Genomic DNA, 26,478 nt, shown 5'->3' with positions numbered 1-26,478 from the left:
TTTTATATATATATATATATATATATATATATATATAAATAGTTACACGTAATCATGATATAGATTTATGAACAACCAAACCAGTCATGTTCAAAAGAATAAAATTGTGATGTAACGTCATCACATTTAATGATACCAATAATACAACTTACAACACCTATCCATTATTTTTTCAACTACACTGATTGTTATGTTGGGAGTTTTCAAGATAATCATTGATATTGTTTAATCTTTTTTGAAGTATAATTTTAAGGAAAAACGAGGGCTGTTTTGCAAACATATTTATGGTCATAAAAAATATATAATTTGATAAAATTTTCACGAAATTTTTTTTTTTTTAAATTATCTTGAGAACGAATTGGAGGAATCTTTTATAGGGCACTTTAATGAATTATTAAAAATATAAAATATTATATAAAATTTCAAATATAATTTTATTCATAAAAATAATTGAGAATTGGTTTGAAAAACTGTTTTTCCAAAATTGTTTATGAAAACATCATACAATAATACTTTACAAAATATATTTGATTTTTTAAAATAGTTTTATAGTTAAATTAAATAAAATAAATCGTTCTTTTAATATTTTATTAGTACTTTAATGTTAAATTATTTAAAAATTACAATAAAATTAAGTAAATTATTTTTAAAATTATTAAATTGACATATTTATTTTCATTAATTTTAAAAAAATTATTCATTCATTTTAACTAATGTTTAACATAATTAATTTTAAAATAATAAATTTATTTATTAAACATTTGGATTAAAAAAAATTATAAACAAAAAAAGCCTCTTGATGTTATTTGTAAACATTATAACAATATTTGATTTCCGAAAAAATACGAAACAAAGAAAAAAAAGTGATAAGGAAAATAATTTTTTTTTATGTTTGATTTTACCATAAAAAATATATATTAAAATTTGTCAAAAATTTATATATTTTAAAATTATTTAACCTTTATATAATAGAAAAAAAATTAGTAAAATGAGTTTAAAAAAATATATAAAAATAATTTATTGAATTTAAACTTTTTTTTTCTTTTTTCTTTCTTTCTACTTTTCTTCTTTATTTTATTTCCCTCATATTTTTCCTCAAATTTTCTAAAAACCAAACATAGCCTATATTATTTTACTAAATTTGCTTATTTGTAGACATTAAATCATTTTATTAAATACATTTATTAGAATCCGTTTGATAGTCATTCTAGGAAATGCTTTTAATATTTTTAATACCTAAAATTTTTCATCATTCAAGTGTTAAAAATGTTATGAACGTTTTCTAGAATCACTTCCAAATGCACTCTTAAAGTGCGTTTGGTAGTGATTTTAAGAAGTATTTATAACATTTATAACATTTGAAAATTTTCATCAAGTATTAGAAATGTTCGAAACACTTCATACAATCACTGTCAAACGCGCTCTTAAAGTGCGTTTAGTAGTGATTTTAAAAAGTGCTTTTAAACTTTATAACACTTTTAAAAATTTCATCTTTTGAAGTATTAAAAATGTTAAAAATACTTCCTATAATCATTACCAAACACATTCTTAATCTAGAAGTTATGAGGTAAATTATAAATTATAGGGTAAATTATAATTCCTATAACTAGAAGTTATGGGGTAAATTATAAATTATAGGGTACATTCATAACTAGAAGTTATGAAAAATATGTACAATCCCTATAATCATAAATTATAAATTATAAAGTAAATTCATAACCAGAAGTTAATGAAAAATATATACAATCCCTATTATCATAAATTATAAATTATAGGGTAAATTCATAACCAATAGTTATGAAAAATATGTACAATCTCTATAATCATAAATTATAAATTATGGGATAAATTTATAACTAGAAGTTATGAAAAATATGCACAATTCCTACAACCAGAAGTTATAAGGAAAAAATTATAAAATTACAAATATATGACCAAAAGTTATGTATATGATCTTTAATTATTTATTTTTAATTATACGATATAATTAGAAGTTATACTAAACAATATTATAGCCGAAAGCTATTAAATAAATAAATAAATAAATGTTCATAGTCTGAAGTTATGTGCAAATCTACATAATGAAAGTTCATAACCTGAAATTATGTACAAATTTAAATATTTTCTTATTCTGACAAAATAATTATGGCTGAAGCTATGAAAGATATTAACTTTTAATTTATTTAATTTATTTTAATTATATTGTGTAACTAGAAGTTATACATAAATAGTTCATAACCTGAAACTATATACAAATTTGAATATTTTCTTATTTTGACAAAATAATCATAACTCAAAGTTATGAAAAATATTGGATTTAATTTTTATTTCGTACTCACTTATTTTTCGTAACAGGAATTATGGAAAACAATTTTTATTAACAATAGTTTCATAGTTAGAAGCTATGCATACAATTTCTAATTCTCTTATATAACCAGAAGTTATTCAAAACAAAATTGTCAATGAATCCTGGAGTTATGATCAAAGAAGGAAATCGAGCATCCCTATAGGATTGTACAAAAACACTGATTTTCCTTCGTCATCATCTCCATGAAGGTTTAACCAAAAATGAGCTTTTGATGAGAAATCACTAGTATCGTCCAACTAGATCTGAATCATTCCCTGAAGTGAATGCAATATTGTCCCAAACTCGTGGACGATGACATGGTCATGGAAGAAATCCCCTATATCATGATTCTTATAGTAATAATTCACCAAATTCTCAAAAAGGAAAGATTCATTGCACCACCAGAAGTGGAATAATATTGAGGTAAAACAAGAAAATAGGAAGTGTTTACAAGATAAACCTCCAAATAACCAAGAGAATAATTGTTATATATGTGGTATGAAAGGGTATTGGTCACGTACATGTCGTACGGCCAAACATTTGGTCGACCTTTACCAAACATCAATAAAATGAAAGGAAGTTGAAATGAACTTCATTGATAGTGATGGATCTGACCCATTTAGATGTTTCAGATTTCTTTGAGAATCTTAATTGGAAAATTGACCATCTAATTGGTGATAAAAATGTTTGTTATGATTAAACGTTATGCTTTTATTTAGTTATTTACAAATAGGTTTATTTTGTTATAATCTTTGAACACATTCTTTATTGTTCATCTTTTATAGTTTATTTTACATTTTATTATTTATCATCTAAATTCTTTTCTTTATACTTGAAGATACATGGATCTCTCTCATACCTTGATCCATCACTACAATTAGTTTGATTATTGAAATACTTCTAGTTATTTCATGAATAAATTGTTCCACACTTACAAATTCAAATGTGTGAGATACTTATGAAATATATAACTTTAAATTATTTTTTCATATTTGTTTTATTGTGTTATATATGCTCTCATTGCTTTTACACAACTTATTAAGTTAAGTTATCATCGATGACTAATATTTTTCCATTGATTTTAACTTTTTCTCTATGATAATATTTACTCAACTCTATAAAGATAAAGTCTTTATGACAATGTCTTATGACTTGTTAATTTGATGAAACTATTGTCTCATTAATTACACTACATTGATGATAAACAATGTTAATACTATATCAAGTGATAGATTCCTAATTAAAGGCTCCAGAAGAACTTATACTATGTCACTAATAGTATTTGATTTCATGTGAATGACACTATATACGATGATAGGTCCGGAAGAATCTTGTAAGATCAACTTGGTCCCCCGGGGTAAAAGGTCATATAGATGTACATTATAAAACCAGAAGTTTTTATTTAGTGATTAGTCTACCTATATACTTGAAAGGTAGAATGACATATTATGCAAATTATAATTTTAATGAGACAATTATCTCGCCATTAGGGGGAGAAAAGCCAATTCCAGAAGAACGACGTGAAATTATTTGGAATGTATTGACTTTGACTCATCTTGGTCCCCATGCAAATCAATGTGAACTAGAAGTTCAAAGGATCACTCATTTGCAAAATCTTGCAAATCAATTACAAGATGCATTCATTGATACAAAGAAAGTAATAAAGTCATATATCTCGGTTGCAAATACTCTAGCACGGATTGATGTCCATGTAGGATAGTTAACAAATTAATCTAAGATACGCCTGAAGCATGGTAGACTTGTCGGCTCAAAGGATGTAACTCCCCGGAAAAGGATAACCCAAGAAAAACTTGGCACTCTAGAAGAGACCATCAAAATGACTAATCAGTTTAAAATTGATAAATCTATAGCCCTAGAAAAGGCACAAATAATACAAGAAACCCCTAAAGAGGCACATATTGAATGAGCAGCCCTTGAAGAGGCACATGTACCTGAAAATTGTGAGATATCAGTAAGTTATGCATACACGGGAAAAAAATTGGATCAAAATAATATTATTTTCTCTTTCCAAGTGGCCTCCATAAGAAATGATGAAGATCTTAAACCATTGTGGAAAAATGCCGACATAGAAATGATTGGCCAAAATAGAAAGAAGTTACACAGGCAAAGTTAAACTCATTAACAAAATGAGAAGTTTTTGGACCTGTAGTCCAAATACATGAAGATGCAAAGCATGTTGGGTATAAATGGGTATTTGTACGAAAATGCAATGAGAATAATGAGATCATAAGATATAAAGTGCGATTAGTAGCACAAAGTTTCTCATAGAAACCTGGTATTGACTATGAGGAAACATTCTCTCCCGTCATGGACACAATCACATATAATTTCTTAATTAGTTTGGCAGTCCCAGAATGACTAGATATGCGTCTCATAAATGTTTTTACAACACATTTATATGGATACATGGATAATGATATATACATAAAAATCCCTGAAGGATTTAAATTGTCTGAAGCAAATTGTATAAAGCCTCGTAGCATGTACTCAATCAAGTTACAACGATTCTTGTATGGATTAAAGCAATCTGGACGCATGTGGTACAATCGCCTTAGCGAATACTAGCTAAAAAAAGGGTATGTGAATAACCTTATATGCCCATGCATCTGCATTAACAAATCAGAAACCGAATTTGCAATTATTGCAGTGTATGTTGATGACTTAAATCTTGTTGGAATTCCTGAAGAGCTCACAAGAACAACAAATTCCTTGAAAAAAGAACTTGAGATGAAAGATCTTGGAAAAACAAAATTTTGTCTCGGTTTGCAGATCGAGCATTTTCCAAATGGAGTTTTAGTACATCAATCAATATACATTAAGAAATGTTTAAAGCGCTTTTATATGGATAAAACACATCCTTTAAGTTCTCCAATGGTTGTCCGATCACTTGATGCGAAAAATGACTCATTTCGTCCTTGCAAAAAAGGATGAAGAATTATTTGGTCCTGAAGTACCATATCTTAGTGTTATTGGTAAACTTATATATCTTGCTAATTGTATACGTCTAAACATTGCTTTTTCTGTCAATTTATTAGCAAGATATAGTTCCGCTCCAACTCGAAGAATTTGAATTGTATCAAACATATATTGCGTTATCTTTGCGGAATTACTAGTATGAGCCTATTTTACTTAAGGGAATCAAAGCGACAATTGCTTGGATATGCAGATGCAGAATATCTTTCAGATCCATATAAAGGTAAGTCACAAACATGGTATGTGTTTAATTACAATGGTACTGCTATCTCATGGAGATCTATCAAAAAAACAATAGTGGTCACATCATCAAATCATTCAGAAATTCTCGCAATTCATGAAGCAAGTCGTGAATATGTATGGCTAAGGTCAATGATCCAACATATTCAAGAAACATGTGGACTACCTTCCATCAGAGGTAATGCAACCAAGTTACATGAAGATAATGTTGTTTGTATTGCACAAATTAAAGGAGGATTCATAAAAGGTGACAAAACTAAGCATATTTCTCATAAATTCTTCTATATTCCAAAAGAAATGTGAGACCGATGTTCAACATATTCGGTCATACAATAATCTAGCAGATCTATTCACAAAGGCGTTACCTTCGACCGCATTGAAAAAGTTAAGGTATGACTTTGGAATGCAAATATTGAGAGATCTACTATTTGAAATGTTGAAGAAATCATAATCATGTTTACATGAGGGGGAGAATGATAATATGGATATACTGCACTCTTTTTTTCCTTCGTCCAAGTTTTGTCCCATTGGGTTTTATTGTCAAGGTTTTTAACAAGGCAGTTGTAATGATCCCAAAATAATATTGTACTTTTTTTTTTCACTAGGGTTTTTTCCTAGTAAAGTTTTAATGAAACATATTTTTATGATCATCCAATGGGGAGTGTTATAAAATATGAGATTTTGTACTACTATGATAACCTGTGGATGATCATCCATAAATATCTTGTGTAACTCCCTATAAAAGGGAGAGACCCCTAATAAATTTTAATAAAAAATTTTCATGCATTCTATTCTCTTTTTACATTCTAATTTCTCCTTCTTATTTTCTTCTTCTTTCACTTTATAATTTTACAACAATAATTTATTTTTACGAAAAGTAATATTTTATTTATATTTAAAATTTTGAAAAATGAAAATTTTAAAAATCAAAACAATTTTTTATTTAAAATTATATATGATCGAGGTGGGTCGTATCCGAATCAATAGTTTATAAAAACTTTTCTAGCCCATACCTAACCATAATCTTTATCCCAAACAGTTCCCAGCGGGTTTCCCAAACCCTTCCCAGCGGGTGACCCAAAAACCCAGCGTCATTGTCACCTCCATAAATATCTATCTAAACCTTGCCCAAATTGAACGATTCTCTCATGTTCGCTAAAATGATAGCAACCCTATTAAAAATCTGTAATCGTTTTCATGATTTTCCACAAAGACAAAAGTGAAGCTTGAAAGTAGAACATAATCTAAAGATACGGTTCAGTAAGAACTACGAAAGATCATTAAACGCTTATAATAGATTTCGATTTTCTACAATGGTGACACAATGAAAACCCTATTATTCAAACACAAAAGAGGTTTTCACAGAAATATCTAGAGCATCTAGGGCTCTGATCCTTACTGGTGGTCTTAGGCGGCCTCGTCGTCGGACAAGGATTTCTGAGTGGTGCCCCCGTCCTCGTCGTCGTCGGGATCGCGAGTGGGATCGGACTTGTCCAAGGCGGACCGAGCCTTGTCCAGAAAAGGCTTGAATGCCAACTCTATGGCCAACCATCCAAAAGCTAGGGCTCCAAACACCACCATTACTGATTTCAGCGGGCCCGCCTCCTTTGATTTTCCCATGGTTTTTCCTTCCTCTGCAAGTAATGCAATGCAGGCCGCGTTGTCTCTACGGTTTCAAGGTAAAGTGATTATTTATCCTGATGGTATAAAACGCCGCGTTTTGGTTTAGTTGGAAATGTGAGTAGGTGCCGCGTCAGAGGGCAATTGAAAAGAAATGGGGACAAAAAATGGAAAAACCCAACGCGCATCATGCACCTTCGGTGGAGGGTTACAAAGTAGCACCGTTCGTGATGTTTAAGCATGGTGGGTCAAAGGCCCGGATTCGCCTACATCCCCCAGGGCCCACGGCATATGAGCCGGGCAAGAAGCGCCCTAGACCCATGCTATCGGAGTCTGGCAAGAAACAAAGTTTGATATAATTCATTAACATAGCTCGATTACAACACATTTTTCATAAGTTTAGATAAAATATAATTGAGCTTAAATCAAATTCGTGTCGTAGTTTAATAAATAGATAATTCTAAATCAATTTACGCAACACAATATTAATTCATTTAACAATCCTATTAATTAATCAAATTATAACTTTAAATTATTTAACTTTGGACTTATTTTAATTTTTTTTAATAAATAAATTAATTGAGTTATAAACACTTGGGTTAAAATGTTAATCATACAAATTGATATAAAACTTAAATCAATATGATTATTAAATATGAAGACTTGATTATTAAATAGACTAAATGAGTTACAAAATGTAATACCTACATACTCATTAAATAGTATTTAGATTTATATTTTTAATATAATTATTACTCGTATATATTGTAAATGTCTGGACTTTAAGGGGGTGTTTGGTACGTCGGAATAGGGAATGGAAATAATATTTTGTTTCCTTTCCTATTTCTTAGTGGAATGGAATAAATTTGATGATTCCATTTCTAGCATTTGGATGAACTTAGGAATGCAAGATTGGAATGATTATTTGTTTTCATTCCAATGTTTGATAATAATAGGAATGAAAATGAAAAAGAAATAAATTTACAATAATATCCTTACATATAATTTAAAATATTTTTTTATTTTTACTTTTATTTTAAAAAAATAAAATTTGAGAGGTTTTTTTGTTATTAAATAATAAGACTAAAATATATATATATATATATATATATATACTCAATAAATAAAAAATTAACCATAAAAAATCGTATAACCCTAATGCACAAATATTCAATTATTATTTTTATTAAAAATTTGAATAATTTGTCATGCTTAAGTAGTTATAAAATTATATTTTTCAAAAAAAAATTATTTATTATAATATTTAAAGGAAGATGCCGATAATAATAAACAAAGGGGAAAAAAAAACCAAAAGTTTTGTTTTTGTTTGTTTTTTTCTTTTTATTTTTTTCCTAACCATTAAAAATTTTCAATATTGTAAACACGTGAAATCGAAAAATCTTTTTCCAATCATTTCAATTTTTCTCTCCAGTTTCCATTAATACAAGATAAAGAAACATCAAAGATTCCAAACATAAATTAATAATAAAAAAAATTAATCGATTTATAGAGAAGAAGAAACACATATAAAGAAGTAGAAGAAGAAAGAAAAAATAAGGTAAACCTGATCGAAGATGTAGAAGGGAGTTTTCAGAACCTAGTTGCAACAAACAATGACGAATCCTAGATCCAACAATCAAAATGAACATCCAAAACCCTATAATTTAGAAATTGATTTTTTTTTAAAAAATATCGTGGAAGGTTTAATTGATTCAATTTGGAAGAATCACTTGTTGCAGAGAATTGGATGATGAGTGGGTCTCTAGCTTTGCAAAGAAGATAAGAAGTGGATGATGAGTGGGTCTCTAGCTTTGCAAAGAAGATAAACATCAGGTTTGAAAAACAAGATAAGAGGGTAAAATAGTAATTTAAGTTATTTTATATTATCAAATAGGTTTAATAAATCAGAATATCACCTACTTTTAATGAATGCAAATCCGACTCATTAGTTGGATTTGATTTCTGCTAATGAATGCAAATCCGACTCATTAGTTGGATTTGATTTCTGCCGGAATAATTTTTTATTTCATTTCCGCCTTCTTAACACTTATCCAAACATAGGAATAAGGGAGAAAATGAATGAGATGTCTATTCCCACTCCCTATTCCCGTGTACCAAACACCCCCTAACACAATGCAAATACAACTCACTAACAGGAAATACCATCCCTTGAGGACAGAATCTAGAGGTGAAGATGCCAATGGAACAGTTCCTTAACCACCTTTTAATAGGGCAGAGTTTGAAAAATGGGTTTTTTACCCAACCTACCTTTGCTTCTAATAGAAAGCTGAGGCCATTTACCTTTGTCCCACCTCATTTATATATATAATTAATAAAGATTATTTTTATTTTTTTCATCTTACCTTTTGTTTTAACACACAATTTTAAAAATTATTTCTCCCTATAATAAATTATAAAATTTATAATTACACATTAAAATTATATTTACTTCTAATATAATTTTAATTTTAAAAAACATAATATAAAATTGACAAAATATAAACGGAACGGTCTTCCATGCCAACTGACCTCCCAACCAGTCTTCAACCCACCCTATTGCCATCTAACGTGAAAGTTGGGCAACAAACCAAAGGCAGATTGTTTCAGGCAAGTTCCACCACACGATTTCAGACTAATTTAAACATCTAAGGGGCCTAGTCAGGGATCTTCCACGTCCCAACTACGCTAGTTGCAAGAGTTTGTGCAATGGAAGCAGTCTATTCATCCGGTCATCAGTCAGTGGGATAAGGTGTTGCACTCACCCATCCATAGATCTGCATCGAAGGTCCGCGCACCAACAATGAGTCTGTCATTGACTTGTTGCACCGTAAATTGTGGTATTGTGGGTATAGCTTGTTCAGATAAACGATGAAGCAAGCGAAGATATAATAAACTCTTGGTAGCATCTTAGGCATTACCCTGGAAATATACGACTCAAATGATGAAGCAATCGTTTTAGTCTTTTAGCTAAACAAGCCTAATCCATATTAAGGTAAATAGCTATCCCACTCCTCTTCTAAGTTTACCATTAAACTCTCCCTACAACACTGGTGTTTACATAACCAGATGGCACAAAATTTACGAATGCAGTTAGCGGCCCCGCCCACGTCCACGCCCACGACCACGACCCCGCCCACGTCCCATGGGTCTCCCTGAAATGGAAAGAAGCATTGAAAAAAATTTAAAACAAGGGGAACATAAATCATACGAAAATGCATGGAATTAGAGCCAAAGAGATAGAGCAATACCTGCTGTTGGCTTCTTGGGCTTGACCCTAGGTGTCTCTTCCACCAAAAGGGTCTCAAGATTCAAGCTGTCCGGAAGGATATAATACCGAATGTTGTTGCCTCTAACACTCAAGTGATCTAGAGTCACTGGATTTTTCCCCTTCAACGTAAGTTTCACTGTCTTCAAATGTGTGTTCATACTAATATCAACACCTATAACAAGCAGGCCACTAATTAGAATCTGCCTTCAACACAACTGAGAATTCATGCATGAATTCCCATTAAAACTGCCTAGTTATCTATTTGATGCATGAGGGTTATGCAGTAATCTCAGTTGAGAGAAACATGATGTGTCAAACAAGCCTCTCCGATTATCTATTTGCTCATAATTATGTGAACTAACAAATGGAAATCAACCTATTTCACTTAGAATCATCATATATAAAGAAAAATAAGATGACTGGAATATGCAACAAGGAACAAGTATTATCTACTGAAAGGTCTCCATATTTCAGGAGTTTAGATGCATTGAGCAGAAACATCCTACATGTAACGATTGCAAAAGTTCCAATGATTTGTAAAACATATTCAGCTCTAACTTCTAAGTTTTTCAGAGGCTAATAAACTGAAGTTCTAATAAATCAAAATTTGGAACAAAAGCTTCCTGCAAGGGCAAGATTTGCAGGGAATTACTATGTTAAAGTAAGTTCCTCTTGAAAAATTCCAAAGGCTAACAGGAGTGCAAATGGATGTGCAGCATGCCAAAAAAGTTTCAGGAGAAGATGACAACATTAGTTTTATACAAAAAAGTGTGGCTAAAATTACACAAGAATGAAATGTCTAACACTTGAAATGAGAGAGATAACTATCTATAGGCATTTCAGTGTAACTATAGTTCTAACTTAACTGGATTTAATATACAGTGACCCAACAATAAGAAGATTGGAGCCTATGCCTCCTGTTTCACACTTTCCAAGGCTTCAGTTAGAAAATCCGACTTCTGTTTTTCTCACTTAACATGGCACCATTTAGATCTAGGAAAGAACAACGAAAGGAAAGGAAAATTATCACAGATCTTAACACAGTTTTAAAAGGAGTGCCCTCAAGATGTAACTAGTCCCTAGTTATAGCGTCTCGCTTGCCAAGACATGTGCCTTATTGAAGAGGCACGCCTTGTCAAATTTCATCTTCCTTTTTAGACGGTTTTATTCTTGAAATTTCTAATTATATATTGAAATTTATATAATTTCATTATTTTTTTACTAAATGATTCTTTTAAATATTTAAAATCTTAAAATATTTTAGTAATTGGATTAAATTTTGAATCATATTTCATAAAATTGATATGCATCGCAGGTCGCATTTCACTTCACTCAAGCACACGTCTTGTGTTATGCCTTACACCTAAGTTGTATGAGACTTTTGCACCTTTTAAAATTATGGATCAAAATGGAGCCTAAAACTTCGTATTTAGCAGCCTTATTAACCACTTCAAATTTCCAACATTTCACACTTATGCTTCATTTGAATCTTGGAAAAAATGCTAGGTAAAACATGAAAGGATCCCAAATTTTGTTGTTTGGTTTATCATACAAATCATGAATGCAAATGAAATATAAAGAAATTCATTTAAACTATTTTACATTTCCAAAATTTTTGTTCTCTATAGAAAAGGGGAATAAACTTGGAGAAGAACTGGAGGGAAAATTTACTGAGTTCATACTCATTTTCATTTTCTTTAATTTTCTCCCACTCATCCTTTCCATCACTCTTTCTATGATCTGAATCAAGTCTTAAACTCCTTTTGGATCCCAGAGAGAAAAAGGGAGAATGAAACGAAAAAGGCATCAAAAGCATTCCACTTAAAAGCAGTTTCCTTGGCAGATTTTAGGTTTTCTTCTGCATTTTTTTCCATTTAAATGCTTAAAAAGGGATAAAAATATCTAAACAAAGCCTTCTGAAAGTTTAGGCTTTAACGTTTTAGGGCATCAACAGGTTTAGGGTTCAGGTTTAGAAACCCCATTCCCTATATAAATGAAGTCCATTGACACACCGAAGCACAAATTTCTTTGGCCCAATCTGACAAGGACAGATGCAGTACTGATGTAAAATTTCTAACAGATGAACTTCAAAAAAGCTAGAGTCATAAAACTATCCATAGTTATATATAAGCATGGGTTTTAAAATCTAAAATGGACGTGAGGTTTCCATGGTGATATCAGATATAAAAATGTAAGAATCCTTGTTCCATATATTGAAATTTGGTCAAACAGAAGCCGGTTACCAGAGTATTTAGACAAATAAGAAGAGGTCTGCTTATTTAGGCTAGGGTCTAAAGAGGATTACGAGGTATGATTCAATACAGCTCCCAGAAACCCATCAGCAATTCCCCTTCCCAAAAGAAAAGGAAAGGAAAAGTTCAATCAAAAGCAATAAACCCAGTTACCAGCACATTCAAATGAAGAAATTGTACCAATGAGACTCCAATCGTATCAAGTAAGCACCAAAAAAACAAGTTAACATTCACACATGGATCTATACTTCTCCAAGGGTAGAAAACCCACTGTTTCAATAAAACAAATCACAAAACACAAGAACAACAGTCTAAGAAATATACACAATCGTTTGAATAAATAAATAAAAATAATCACAGTACCAAAAAAAAAAAAGAAACAGAAAAGCCTGAGTTCCAGAAAACCCTAAATTCCCATGAACTTGTGCGACATCAAGACAATAATACTGAAATGTTTAAAAACCTGTTATGGTGCCATGAACCACGGTTCCATTCTTGAGCTCGATAGACACAGTTTCGTTGTTCAACTTCATCAGAAACCTGTTTTTAGACTAAATTATAAGAATTTAACAAAACAAAATAAATAAATCGAGATTAGTATATGTATATGGTAATTAATTGAAGATCAAACCTAACGAGCTTCATTTTTGGCGAATGAAGACGGAAGCCAGCAAAAACGGCGAGGAAGACACAACACTACACAACGAAGCGATCAAGTTTAGGGCACGGATTCATGTCCTACAAATAACACTGATAACTATTTATCAGTTCAAAATCAAAATCCTTAAAATACAACAGAAGCCAAAAGAAAAAATGATACTCCGTTTGGTTGCCAAGAAAAAGGTAAGAAAATGAAGGAAATAGAAGTTTAGAAGCTCAGTCCTCAAGTTGTTATTTCTTTTTTATCTTAAGAAGAAGAAAAAAAAACAAGAAAGTATGAGAATGGAAACGATGTTTTATTCCATTTTTCTTTTCATTTTCTCGCTTGCCAAACAGATGCGTACCTGGATTCGAGCGGGACGGTGCGGCTGATCTCACGGCAAAGAGTAGCAGGGTTTATAGGGTTCGTGGAAGAAAGTGAATAAAGGGGCAATCTCGTCTTTACATTATTTACTAAATTTCTATAAGAAGAAATATAGGGTGGGAAAAGGATGAGGGAAAAAGATAAATTATAAATTTAATTTTAATGCATTTAATTTTTATTTTCATAACAAAAATTTAAACATTAGAAAATATTTTAATAAATAGCTTTTAGCAACAATTGAATCATTTTTCAGAATAAAATTATGAAAAATTCAATATAAAATATATTTTTCTTAACTTACTATTTTTAAAAGCCCAATTTACCATTTTCCAAATCTTTAAAAGGTTTAGTCAACATTTCCCTTTCATTTTTCATTTCCCTCTTTAACTTTTTCTATTTTTTTATTTTTCTCTCATTTTAAATTTCCTTATATTTATTTTACAAGTACGTATGGTTTCTGAAAAATATTAATAAAAAAATGGTTTTCTCGTATTTACTTTTATCATTAAAAATATGAAAGAAAGTCAAATATAATTAAAATTAGTAGAAAAAATATATATATTTTAAAATTATTCAATTTTTATATGGTAAAATTAAATAAAATGAAATAAGTTTAAAATGGTATATAAAAATAATTTATTGATTTTAAATTTATTTTTATTTTTATTTTTTTATTTTTCTATTTTTCTTTTATATTTTTTCCCTCAAACTTTTGCCATAGCCTGTATTTTCACTTTTTTTTTTTTCTTTTCCTTTATGAAAATTTCAAGACAAATTAACTTTACCTAAAAACTTTCACTCACTTTCGGTCTAATTTAATTTTTTAAAATTTTAATTTATATAAAATTTAATTAAATTATTTATTTCCTATATTTATTTTTCTAATTTTTTTGAAAGCATTTTTGAAAAATAGTTTTTCAGATTAGTTTTTAAAAATTGTTCTCTGATATTTTATAAAATAAAAGTGGTTTAAGAACTGAAATATTTTTTTTATATATTTTTAAATAAATTTCAAAAATAATTTTTATATCTAAAACTTTATTTTTAATCATTATATATATATATATATATATATATATATAATTATTCTTTTAAAATATCTTAAATATATAAATAAAAATAATTAAAGACAATTAAAAGATATTATCTTAAATTATTATGTTTTTTGTTTTTTAGAACATTAAACATAAAACAATTCTTTTTTGTTTTTATTATTAAACGTGTTTTTTAAATTTTTTATTATAAAAAATAGAAAACTGTTTTAAAAAACTATTATAAAACAAACCCTCAGCTTTTCCACGAGATAATTGAGGGAATACATAAGAGTTATTTGGTGTTGAAAATAACATGACCCGTAAAAAGAATTCTCATTACATGCAAAACTTTCTTTTTTTGCATTAAAGATAAAGGTTAATATAAAAGTTAAAAAGGAGTCATTTTTTTAGTTGGAAAATGTTATGACAAGAAACAATCTAAGTTATTCAAATGCATAATTAAATCTAAACCGTTGGATTAAAAAACCATGAAAACAAGGGATTTCAATACAAACAATATATGCCCCCTCTAAAATATGTTCTCATATTTTGCTCCCCTTAGTTCATTTTTTTAGTTCCGCCACTGCCCTGGAGGATAAGGTTTAATTACGAAGGGCTTTGCAAAAGCTTCAATAATAAATATGATCCCATTTGCAGATCTAGGCAACCCATATATGGAAATTTAACGTGTCAATTTAATTTCCTTATAAAATATTAATATGTAAGAAAAATAATTGAAATATAATTAAGAAAAGTTAATTTGTTTTGGTGAGACACATGACTACACATTGTCCTAAAATTGCTATCACAGTTTTGTATGGAATTATAACCACCTCAAGATAGAGACTCAAGATATAAGAATACTATGAAAAACCCGATCACAATATAGTCACACAGAGAACATGAATATTCAAGAAGAAAAATTACATTATGAAATACTCGATACTATGAAATGTGGAAAAAAATTTATGGAGAAAGACGATAATCGTGTTCTATAGTATATTCCTATTAAAAAGTAAAGAAATAAACAAAAAGATAAAAAAATTTAATACGATTTGACAATAATTTATATGTTCATAGAAGGAACTTATACTTAAAAATCTACTAATTAAATGAAAAAATGAGTTACAAAAGAGAAGACGACTCCTCTCCTCTCCATTGCAATCACATTTTATTTTTTTTCTTTTAAAACGAAATCTTGAATCATAAAAGTATTAGATTCAAAAGAGGCAAATTCATCATTTCATAAATATATATGTGTAGTCAATGGGAGCTTGACCTCGACATCCCCACTTAGTATGATACGATATATTCAGACTTCACAATCCAACAATACCAACACCTCGACATCCCCACTTAGTATGATACGATATATTCAGACTTCACAATCCAACAATACCAACAACAGATCCGTTCAACTTGATCCTCCTTTGAACCACCCTTCACTTGTTCTTTCTTACCATAGTAAACAAGAACAGGCGTGAAGAGAACAAGACAACCATTTTTTACTTTTGTATTGTGTTTCCAAAATCAACATATGGTTTGTGATTTTTATTCTATTGATTGTTGAGGAGATTCACATGGGGCGTGTGGCTTAAGATTTACAGTCAATGAAATGATTTGACAATTTGTTCCGATGTTCACTGGTTGAAGTTTTTTTAATTAAATTTTTATTTTGTTTGAATTCTATGCTCTTGCACTTTAAGCTAACAGCCAATCCTACTTGATGTCGGTGAAACAACAAATCCAAAGATGATAGACATAATGACCTCATCAATAGGCTAATATAGTCTCAGGCAGATGAGAATTTATTGGGCATCCAATGTGTACTCTGTTTCAAGTTGATGAAAGGCCTACGAGTCAAACATTTGATCAAACTTGAATGATTGCTTGGATGGTCTAGGACGAAATTGTTAGTAGCCTTTGACAAACTAGGATGTGATATATACAGATAATATGAGGTTGACTGAAGAACCGCCATTAGAGAGTTCTTAGTTAATTAATTCATCTTCCTTGGCATCCTTGCTTACCCCAAATGGCAGATTCAGAGAACTCCGTCATCTGTCATCGGTAAGCCCATTTGAAAATGGAAAATATGTTCTTATTTATCATATTGTTTTATACGATACAAACATATATTGATGGAGAAACTTCAAAACAGAGGATGTTTCAGGCCTCATGAGTCATGGCCACTTATTCACACTGTTATACATATGAGAATGCTATGATGTAGTTTTATTCTTTAAGGGTTGGATGTGAAGTTGAAGTTGGCGCATGTAGTCCGTCTGAACAGGAGTGAGGAGCTGAACCCCAGCCTTGAAGTGGCCAGATCAAACTGCAGAATGTTGTCCTCCAACTGGTACCCTCCGATGACAATGGAGGTTCCGGGGTTGGCTCCTCCGTCGACAAATCCAAGGCACAGTACGTCGTCACTGACATACACCATTGAGTTCGCTCCGAAGATCCTCCAGAACACGCTCTCGTTCTGCAGAACAAGGTCGATGCTTGGAACAGATGGACCGACCCGTGTGCTGTAAACGTTCTTTGAGCTGAAACACACATTGAATGGTGCCACTGCTGCCACTCTGGTGATGTTCATAGCGGCTGCTGCGCTGATGAAGGCCTCAGTGAAGGCCTTGTATATGGAAGTCTCCATGACAGTGTATGGATTGACGGTGCTGATCTTTGTCCCGCCGACGCCTTCGCTGTCGATGGACAGCAGCGATTTGTTCAATGAGATAGCCTTTTCGTTGATCCTGATGGACTTTACTCTAATGAAGTATTCGGCCGAGGGTTCGCCTTGGGTGTAAGCGGATGCTGTGCTGACGGGGTTGATGTACAATGGCGTGTAGATGAGGGACTGAGAGGCGTCGATGTTGGGGAGCAGCCTGTAAGGGCCGTCGCCGAAGAACACTACGCCATTGGCGGTGGTTGAAGAAGAGAGACATGTAGCGAATTTCCTATGGAAACTGAAAGCAGAAGCGAATTGTGAAGGAAACGCAATCCTGGTGCGGCCAAGTCCGGCCATGCCCATGGCACTACTGGCGAGGCCTTCCAGGAGGAAGGTTGGCGCACAGGAGAAGAGGAACTTCGACACAGAAACAACCCGACCCGGGTTTGATCCATCGGTGGATTGAACAGAAACAACATCTTCAGCAAGCTCACCACTGGTGGCAGTGCGAGTCACCGTGTTGTCCGGCGAGACACCACATGTGTTGTTGTTGCATCCCGGCCGAGGGGCGGAGAAGCAATCCCCACAGCCATTAGCCCTGGCTAATGAGCATTGGGCCGACCGACACCGCGCCGGGCGGTATGAGGAGGACACATAATTCTGCTCACAATCAACCCACAAAAACTGCCCTCCAAGATCAACCACAAGTTTTACAGGCACAAGAGGGGTTCTTTGGTTGATGGTGGTCAGATATTGGAGAGTAGAAGCATCCTTTGATACCTGAATAACAAGGGCATCCGGCCGGAATGATGTTTTACCGTAGGAGGCTGGGATGAAGAGAAGGAGAAAGGAGAAGAGGAAGTATCCAAGAGAGGAAGCCATGATAGAATTATGTGAGTACAGTAGGCAGATGTGGATGGGAGAAGTAGTGGGAGGCCACCTCTTTTTATAGTTTATGTTCGGGGGTAGATCCACTACAGGGGACTGAGGTCAAGCAAGGCTAGCTGGCTAAGTACCGAATCAATCAATTGAGTCATGACAAACAGCACCACAATCCTGAAAGGTTGCCGTGGAGACTTTTCAAACTTGGACTTCCTACTTATTTTATTTGCGCCGAAAGCAAAAGTAACAAGAATTGGAATCCTGGTTTTGATGCCATTGTTTGTGACAAAGCTTTGGCTGCCATGGCTGGGATGTTTGGTGGGTGGGGTGGCAGACAGCAAGTACACAGAGTGGCCCGGCTATGGCAACCAAGGACAATCATCAAACACCAACCTTTTTTTTTTTTGGCTTTTAACCATGGCTGGTTTCTGCAGTTGACTGAACTCCACCCACGGATTGCTACTTTTAAAAAATTTAAGAATCATTTGAAGTATTTATGAATAATCATTTTATTAATGATTCTTAAAGAAAATCGAGTTTTATTCCATATTACTAAAAAGAAATTATCAAAACATTTTTTAAATTTTTATTACAATATTAAGTGATTTTCCGGTGAAAATACAACCGACAAAAGCGCTTTTAGTTTTTTTCATCTAATTAAGCTCTAATATCTAGAGTTTCTAAAACATTAAACTTAAATTTTATGAATGTTTGGATATTGTTTTGATATTTTCTTATATAATTTATCTATGTTTTGAAAAAAAATCAAGATGCTAGTATTATTTTTTCCATCATATGTGACTTAAAAAATCGTTTGAAAGTGATTTTAAAAACGTTTATAGTATTTTTAATATTTGAATAATAAAAAAAATTTAAGTGTTAAAAATATTAAAAACGTTTTATATCATAATTAAAAATATATTTTTATTTAATTAAAATATTAAAATATTAAAATTACATAAATTGTGTCACTTCTGACTTTGGATAATCCCGTTAAGAGGTGTGCATCAAATGTCAAATGAATCCGTTGGCGGCTGCCGACTGTGGAATCGATCTAATCGACCATCTAGTTGAGAAAGCAGTCAATTAACGGTTGTCATTAAATTTATACATTTTCCAAAGTCAGCTGAAACATTTGGATACGGAGACTGATAAGATTAGAAAGATATATCCTCAATATTATTGACAAAATTAATGATCTCTTTGCATCCTACCTTTCTTTGCTGCTTTTCCAAGTTTGAGAAGCCGCAAAAGCTGACCATAACAAACAATTATCATTCAATTCATTTCTCTTAATATTTATTTATTATTATGTATAAGTAATTGGTAAGATATTAGGTTAATATTTGATTTTAAGACAATTGCATCGAACTTTGATCATCTTATTTAAAAATTAATTAGCGTCTTATTTGAGTGATTCATGCTCAAGTTTAAAGTCTTAATACGATGGGATACTTTCGTGACTCGAATCATAACCTTTGGCTTTGATATTTGATCGTCTTATCTGAAATCATTTGACATTTGATAAATATAGGTTAAAACTCTTATATTATTCGATATCATCCAATTAATCGAATCAAATATACACATAAATAGAAAAAAAAATGTAATTCGACGATCAATGTGATCCCTATGTTCACAAAGTTTATCAATACTTAAGAATCCATTAATAAAAAAGATCGAGAAATGTTATAATAATAAAACTCTCGAAAAACACTCAATTATATTTACACTTTTAAAAAATAAAATCGTAAAATATAAAATGGTTAAATATATACTATGAGCAAACTCGTTATTCATAACATAATATATATATATATATATATATCTCGGAGAATTTTGCTCCCTCGAACCCTTGCAAATTGACTAGATGGTTGGATCTCATGAAGAACTCAATCCAACATCATAAGCAAAGCTGAACAAAACTGATTCAGTTTCACATCCGTTTTAGACTTTTTGAAAAGTGTTATTGCATCATTGCACAACCAAAGAAGCTTTCACACTAAACTACAAAGTCAGAAACTCAAATGAAAGGTGATCTCTAGTTGTCAAAGCTCAAACGAAGCCAAAAGATGAACGCTGCCTCCCAAGTCTCAAACGTACTCAGCTAAAATGGCTTAATTTGCATGGGGTTGAGTTTTGTAACCACGCCCCCAAACAAGATTTTGCCAGGTGGCAAAGTTATTATTATAAAATGATGACTTGAAGAACTACATGCCTCAAAGTGGGCATACAAAAGAAATATTTTTAAGCATCAAATTTTCACAGCGGTTCCCCACAACAACAAATGCACACATGGTATAATCTACTTTAATTATATTATCTTCAATACAATATTAATTTGAAGAATTAAAGGGTGTGCTTCGGAGTGAGATTTTAGAAAAATATTTTGATTAGAATATATTTCGTTATTTTCACATCAAATGAATAAATATAATTTTAGTCATATTTGCGGTGGGGCTAAACTTTTTCCCGAGAAAATGAAGGGATAGTGATGGGTGGAGTAGAACTGTAGAAGAGATGAATATGGGACGCTAGCTTATGCGTAGGTGGCGCAAGAACACCACATTAAGCCAAATAAATACTACACCATCTCTGTCTTTTTACTCACTTTTTCTTCGAAACAGGTGGCTGCCACTGTCACTCTCCGCCCTACTTTTTCCAGCTCTCTTCGCTTATAATCTCAAGTTCTCAACCCTTCAGTCTTCACCATGCACTCTCTCACTCACTTACAGATCAAGCCCTCAATGGCAATGTCTCTTCCATTCTTCTTCTTCTTCTTCTTCTTTTTCTTCTGTGTCTCCTCCTCTTCTTCTTCTTCTTCTTTTTCTCTCCCTGTCCTCTCGCCCATCACAAAGGACCATCAGACTAACCAGTATAGTCTCAGTCTCTGCCTCAAAACCCCTCTTATACCCTCCAAGCTCCTTCTCGATCTGGGCGGCTCATTCTCATGGGTCGACTGCCATAAACACTATGTGTCCTCCACCTACCACCACATCCCCTGCAACTCCTCTCTCTGCACTCTTCTCAGCCTCAACTCTTGCGCCCATTGCTACCGTGCGCCCTCCCCAACCTGCGCCAACGACACCTGCGCCACCACTCTCCACAACTCCGTCACCGGCAAATCCATCTTCCACAGCGCCCTCGTCGACGCCGCGGCTCTCCCCACCACTGACGGCCGCAACCCCGGTCGGCTCGCTCTCCTCGCCAACTTCGCATTCGCCTGTTCCACCACCGACCTTCTCAAAGGCCTCGCCAAGGGCGTCACTGGTTCGGCCGGTCTGGGCTGGTCCGATCTCTCGCTCCCTGTCCAGTTCATCGCCGGTTTGTCTCTCCCGCGCGTGTTTGCGCTGTGCCTCTCCGGTTCGCCCTCCGCTCCAGGTGTCGGTTTCTACGGTTCGGCCGGGCCGTACCATTTTCTTCCCGAAATTGACCTCTCGAAAAAGCTTGTTTACACTCCGCTCCTCGTGAACCCCTACGGGACCGCCTTGGATAGTAACCATGGACGCCCCTCGGATGAGTACTTCATTGGCGTGACTGCATTGAAAGTCAACGGAAACGCCGTGGACTTGAACCCAGCGCTCCTCACCGTTGATTTGAACGGCAATGGTGGGACCAAGATCAGCACCGTTGCTCCCTACACCGTACTGGAGTCATCAATCTACGAAGCACTTACACATGCTTTTATTGCGGAATCCGCTGGGCTCAACCTCACGGTGCATTATCCTGTGAAGCCATTCAGGGTGTGCTTCCCTGCGGACGACGTCATGGAGACTACCGTGGGACCGGCTGTTCCGACCGTAGATCTGGTGATGCAGAGCGATGATGTGTTCTGGAGGATTTTTGGACGGAATTCAATGGTGAGGATTTTAGAGGAGGGGGTGGATGTGTGGTGCTTGGGGTTTGTGGATGGTGGGGTCAGGCCAAGGACGTCCATTGTGATTGGTGGGCATCAGATGGAGGATAATCTACTGCAGTTTGATCTGGGGTTGAAGAGACTAGGGTTTAGTTCTTCAGTTTTGGTCCATCATACCATGTGTGCTAATTTCAATTTTACTTCCAACAAGAATCTGAAATAATAGAAACCCTCAATGCTCCCACTTAATTATTTTGTTTCTCTTTACAACAAAATGAATATTATTTTGAAATTAGGTTATTAAGACCGCGTTTAAGAGTGATTTTAGAAAGCATTTATAATATTTCTAATACTTGAAATTTTCAAGTATTAAAAATGTTAAAAACTCTTCTTAAAATCATTATCAAACGGGGTCTAAGAATATGTATGAGAGCGATCTTAGAAAGTATTGTTAGCATTTTTAACACTTTGGATAATAAAAAATTTTAGGTATTAAAAATATTAAAAACGCTTCCTAAAATTACTATAAATCGGATTCTAAACTACTTTAAATTATTAAATTGATTTATCAAACACCTTAGACTAAATTAAAACCCGTATGGATTGATTCAATTTTTTTATCTTTTAAAGATCATTTTTATTATCTTTTCCTTTTAAGGCTTCCCAAGTAGGTCAACAATACTTATGATATTGTAAAGGGTGTGGAGTGCAGTCTCCCAATACTGTGAATGGCCCAAGTTCTGCATCAATGGTCCCCTGGGAAATAACTACACAAGGTGAGTCATTATGAATCTAATGCAGCACCCTCTTTAATTTTTCTGGCATCCATCAAATTGGAGCTTCATTGCCATTACTCATGGCTGTACTGGCATAATTCAATGGAAAAAAAAAAAAGAAAAAGAAAAAGAAAAGAAGAAAAAAAAAAAAAGGAGGGTTTGCTGAGCTTAAAAAGGGAGAGCCCATAAAGAGAAAAAGCAAAAGAACCCGAGGATTATCTTTCAGCCATTGCTTTTCAGGCAAGGAAATCAAATGCAGAGAAGATGGAGAAGATTCAACCATGGCAAGCCCGTTAGTAAGCGCTTACAATTGCTCCATTTCCACCCCATAATTACATGTATTACACAAAAGGATTAATAGCAGAATTCCACCCATCCACCACCTACATCATTGATAATGGAATTCCACCATTGCAGAGCGGCTTAATTGCTCTGGGAGCATATTGGATGATATATATATCATAAGATAAAAAGGAAAATTTTAGGTTATTGACTTGGTACCTGTTGATCTTTGTGCAATGATTCCTGGTGAAGAAATTGGAGAAAAACAAAAGAAACACATAGATTTAACGCGGTTCGATGGATTGCCTATGTCCACGGGAACAGGGAAATTTTTTTTCATTATATGTCAAATTAGGATTACATAAAAGGGTATTTACACTGACACTCGATAAATTTGCCCATTTTTCTCTATAAATGTCTTTCCCTCAATATGAGCCACATACACATGCTTATAGCTAAATAATAGATCAATGTATGAGTAAATAAGATTAGGTATAACCGTATAAATAATCACACAAGAACCATGTTTATAGCAATACTCACAAATAGAAAAATGAGACACTAGCAGCACAGTTGGATGGTTTCCAAATGCAAATTCACAAAAGGAAGTCCATACTCCATAGCAAGCAACAATACCAGGTTTATAATTCAAATTCTCGATTATAATTGAAGGGTCTTGTGAGATTCCACACAAGAACCACAATTTATTTTAATTACATTGCACATCAAAAGATGAAGCTTGCTCTAAATTTAAACCAGAACACAACCTTCCATGACTGTAATGGCTTTTCCTCGCAACAGCACCCTCTGGTTTTGTTCATCTAAATGAATATCCACTATTCCACTTCTAGGAGATGCCTGAACAAAGTAAACATTATAGCATAATCAATATGATGAAGACCATAATGACGATGATGATAACAATGATAATGATCGGGGGAAGATTACCACATATGCAAGTAAATCACATTTCCCCAACTTTTGGCTCCAATAGGGTGCTAAGCTACAATGTACAGCCCCACCAACAGGATCCTGAAGGATAAAAGATATTGAGCACAAAGGAATATATGGCTGTATGGAGAAATTGTAATGAAAAGGAATGGACCAATGCTGGGGGGAGTTTTTTCCAGCTGAAAACACTCTCATGTGTTCTAATTTAGCATGCCCAATCTGGTCTGCATACTTTGAAGAAGCATACATATAAATTTTCAAAACAAGCTCGATGCTCGATGCAAGAAGTTGTCTGATGCTGCAAAGAAAAACATTATAATGGCTTGAGACCAAATGACAACATATTACCTCCTTGATCCCCAATTTGGGATAGAAGCTGCGACTGAAGAAGTCAAATTCAGATTCTGGAGGAGCAAGCCCTGTTATAATTAACCCCATCGCAGGAAGTTTTTGTATATCATCAAACTGTGGTTCTATATCCACAACGGTCTTCCCAGACGGTAGCACGACCTGAACCAACACAACACAACACAACTAGCTGTGAAGAAGTTGTTTGTCTCTACCACATGACTTATGTGGACAAAAATAAAGAAGGGCTAAAGGATTCGAGAAAATACGAAGAGGTCATCTTCCTCAGTCTTCTTTATATCAATCACTGAAGCACCATTCAAGGCTTTGGATATTGATGCAACCTCAGCAGAGTTATATTCGACCATTGGGACAATCGGGAAATCTAATTCGATAGAGAAGTGTTCTTGTGCTTCTCCATTCTCATACTTCAAGGCATCAGATTTGTTGCCTTGCATGACTTTTCTGGCAGTTAAAACTCCAGACAGTGTGATAAACTCAATTAAATTCCCGTTCACCAACCTGGAAGTGAAGAGAAAGTGCGCTGCTGCTAAGGTAGCATGGCCACAGAGATTCACCTGCAAACAAGCGTAGCATAGTTAGTATAGTTTACATATGAAAACCTGCAAACCCAGTCAATGAAGGTTGTAAACAAACACCACAATAAGGGATTAGGCTTGATTATTATTTTTCTCTTCAGTTTGGGAAATGGGGAAGAAGATTGAAATACAGCACAAGAATGTTCTTTTCCTTCATATCTATATTCAAATTTGGTATTTGTGGTTCTCAGAATTTCTCAATTGGGGCATACTTTTTCTTGAAACTAGTACAACCCAATTGAAGCAAGCATTGGATTAAGTCATCCAATAATTCCTGAAATTAAACTTCAAAGTAATAAACAAAAGCAAGAAACGGATTTGGTAGCTGAGAAAATGGGACGAAAAAAAAAATAAAATCAAACTTATCTTATCAGTGCTTTTTCTTTCAGAGGACTAATTCCCACCTTTTCTCAACAACCAAACATAGCATATGATAAAAATTGTAGAAATGAACTCACCTCGGCAGTGGGAGTGAACCATCTGAGCCGAAACCTAGGAGTTAAAATTGTAGTGGACGAGTCAAGAGCCTCTGGCTCAGTGATCCGATTCAAGTAACAAGTTTCAGAGATATTGAACTCCATAGCCAGGGCCTGCAACCAATCCTCATCTCTCTCTTCCTCCAACAAGCAAACTGCAGCAGGGTTTCCCTTGAACGCTGAATCAGTGAATGCATCTACCTGTCTCACAATTCTCAACCATATTCAAATATATAGGATGTACCCACATCTACATATAGAAAAAGAGGGAGATGCGACACTTACCACTGTGAATTTGACTGGTTTTTTCGCCATGAAAGAGGGATGAAGTTCAGCTGGAATGGTGTTTTCTGTTATCTCTGTATGGGAAGGTGGGGATGAGAAACTCAAGTCTTAAAAGGAGGGTTCTCTTCCGACAACTCTTTTGAGCTGGTGCATTACGGAAATAAAAAGTTATTAATTATAAGTTTTTTTTAGATTCCCTTTTTCACAACAGAGGAAGATAAGATCCAACTGTTTTAGAAAAGGGCTTTTAAGAATAATATATTATTATATTTGATATTTAAATGTATTTAATAAATAAAATTAAATAATTATATTATATGATTAAATCATATTAACTCATTTAATAATCCTTAAAATTAAATTCAAAGTAAAAAATAAAAGAAATAATAAATTTACTTTAAAAAAAGAAAAAAAAATTAAGGATATATTTGTTAACTATTTTGGAAATTCTATTTTTTAAAATAAAAATTTGGGAAGATACGTTGATAACTAAAAACTGTTTTCTATTTTCATTTTTAAAAACGGAAAATATGATGCTTTTAGATAATATTTTTCAGTTATTTTATATTATTT

General features: G+C 33.1%; 4 protein-coding genes across 6 annotated transcripts; 1 reads left to right on the top strand and 3 right to left on the bottom strand.

Moving 5' to 3' along the window:
- Positions 1–10,070: 10,070 nt before the first annotated feature.
- On the bottom strand, positions 10,071–13,809 carry LOC117917396 (small nuclear ribonucleoprotein SmD1a). 3 transcript variants are annotated; one of them, XM_034833661.1, is made up of 5 exons: positions 13,726–13,809; positions 13,353–13,471; positions 13,185–13,261; positions 10,450–10,641; positions 10,071–10,353 (listed from the first exon to the last, which is right to left on the bottom strand). In XM_034833661.1, exons 2-5 carry the CDS (start codon positions 13,364–13,366, stop codon positions 10,292–10,294), a joined length of 345 nt encoding a protein of 114 aa, XP_034689552.1. In that variant the 5' UTR covers positions 13,367–13,471; positions 13,726–13,809; the 3' UTR covers positions 10,071–10,291. The 3 variants fall into 3 exon arrangements, with proteins under 3 accessions (XP_034689552.1, XP_034689553.1, XP_034689554.1); XM_034833662.1 differs by having other exon boundaries at positions 13,353–13,459; positions 13,726–13,801; XM_034833663.1 differs by having other exon boundaries at positions 13,353–13,417; positions 13,726–13,744.
- A 3,032-nt stretch (positions 13,810–16,841) lies between these two features.
- LOC117917642 (probable aspartic proteinase GIP2) lies at positions 16,842–18,364 on the bottom strand. Its single transcript, XM_034833982.1, has one exon. It carries the CDS (start codon positions 18,330–18,332, stop codon positions 17,022–17,024), a length of 1,311 nt encoding a protein of 436 aa, XP_034689873.1. The 5' UTR covers positions 18,333–18,364; the 3' UTR covers positions 16,842–17,021.
- A 2,587-nt stretch (positions 18,365–20,951) lies between these two features.
- Positions 20,952–22,437, top strand: LOC117917736 (probable aspartic proteinase GIP1). The gene has a single exon (XM_034834107.1). The coding sequence runs from the start codon at positions 21,044–21,046 to the stop codon at positions 22,409–22,411; it is 1,368 nt and encodes a 455-aa protein (XP_034689998.1). The 5' UTR covers positions 20,952–21,043; the 3' UTR covers positions 22,412–22,437.
- A 1,304-nt stretch (positions 22,438–23,741) lies between these two features.
- Positions 23,742–26,037, bottom strand: LOC117917685 (uncharacterized isomerase BH0283-like). The gene is made up of 6 exons (XM_034834041.1): positions 25,906–26,037; positions 25,603–25,821; positions 24,815–25,123; positions 24,546–24,707; positions 24,195–24,278; positions 23,742–24,104 (listed from the first exon to the last, which is right to left on the bottom strand). The coding sequence occupies exons 1-6, from the start codon at positions 25,933–25,935 to the stop codon at positions 23,997–23,999; spliced, it is 912 nt and encodes a 303-aa protein (XP_034689932.1). The 5' UTR covers positions 25,936–26,037; the 3' UTR covers positions 23,742–23,996.
- Between the last annotated feature and the right edge of the window lie 441 nt (positions 26,038–26,478).

This window comes from Vitis riparia, chromosome 7 (assembly GCF_004353265.1).
Source record: "Vitis riparia cultivar Riparia Gloire de Montpellier isolate 1030 chromosome 7, EGFV_Vit.rip_1.0, whole genome shotgun sequence".
Classification (NCBI taxonomy): Eukaryota; Viridiplantae; Streptophyta; class Magnoliopsida; order Vitales; family Vitaceae; genus Vitis; species Vitis riparia.
Note: the sequence above shows the minus strand (reverse complement) of the source record. Positions and strands in the feature narration are given on the sequence as shown.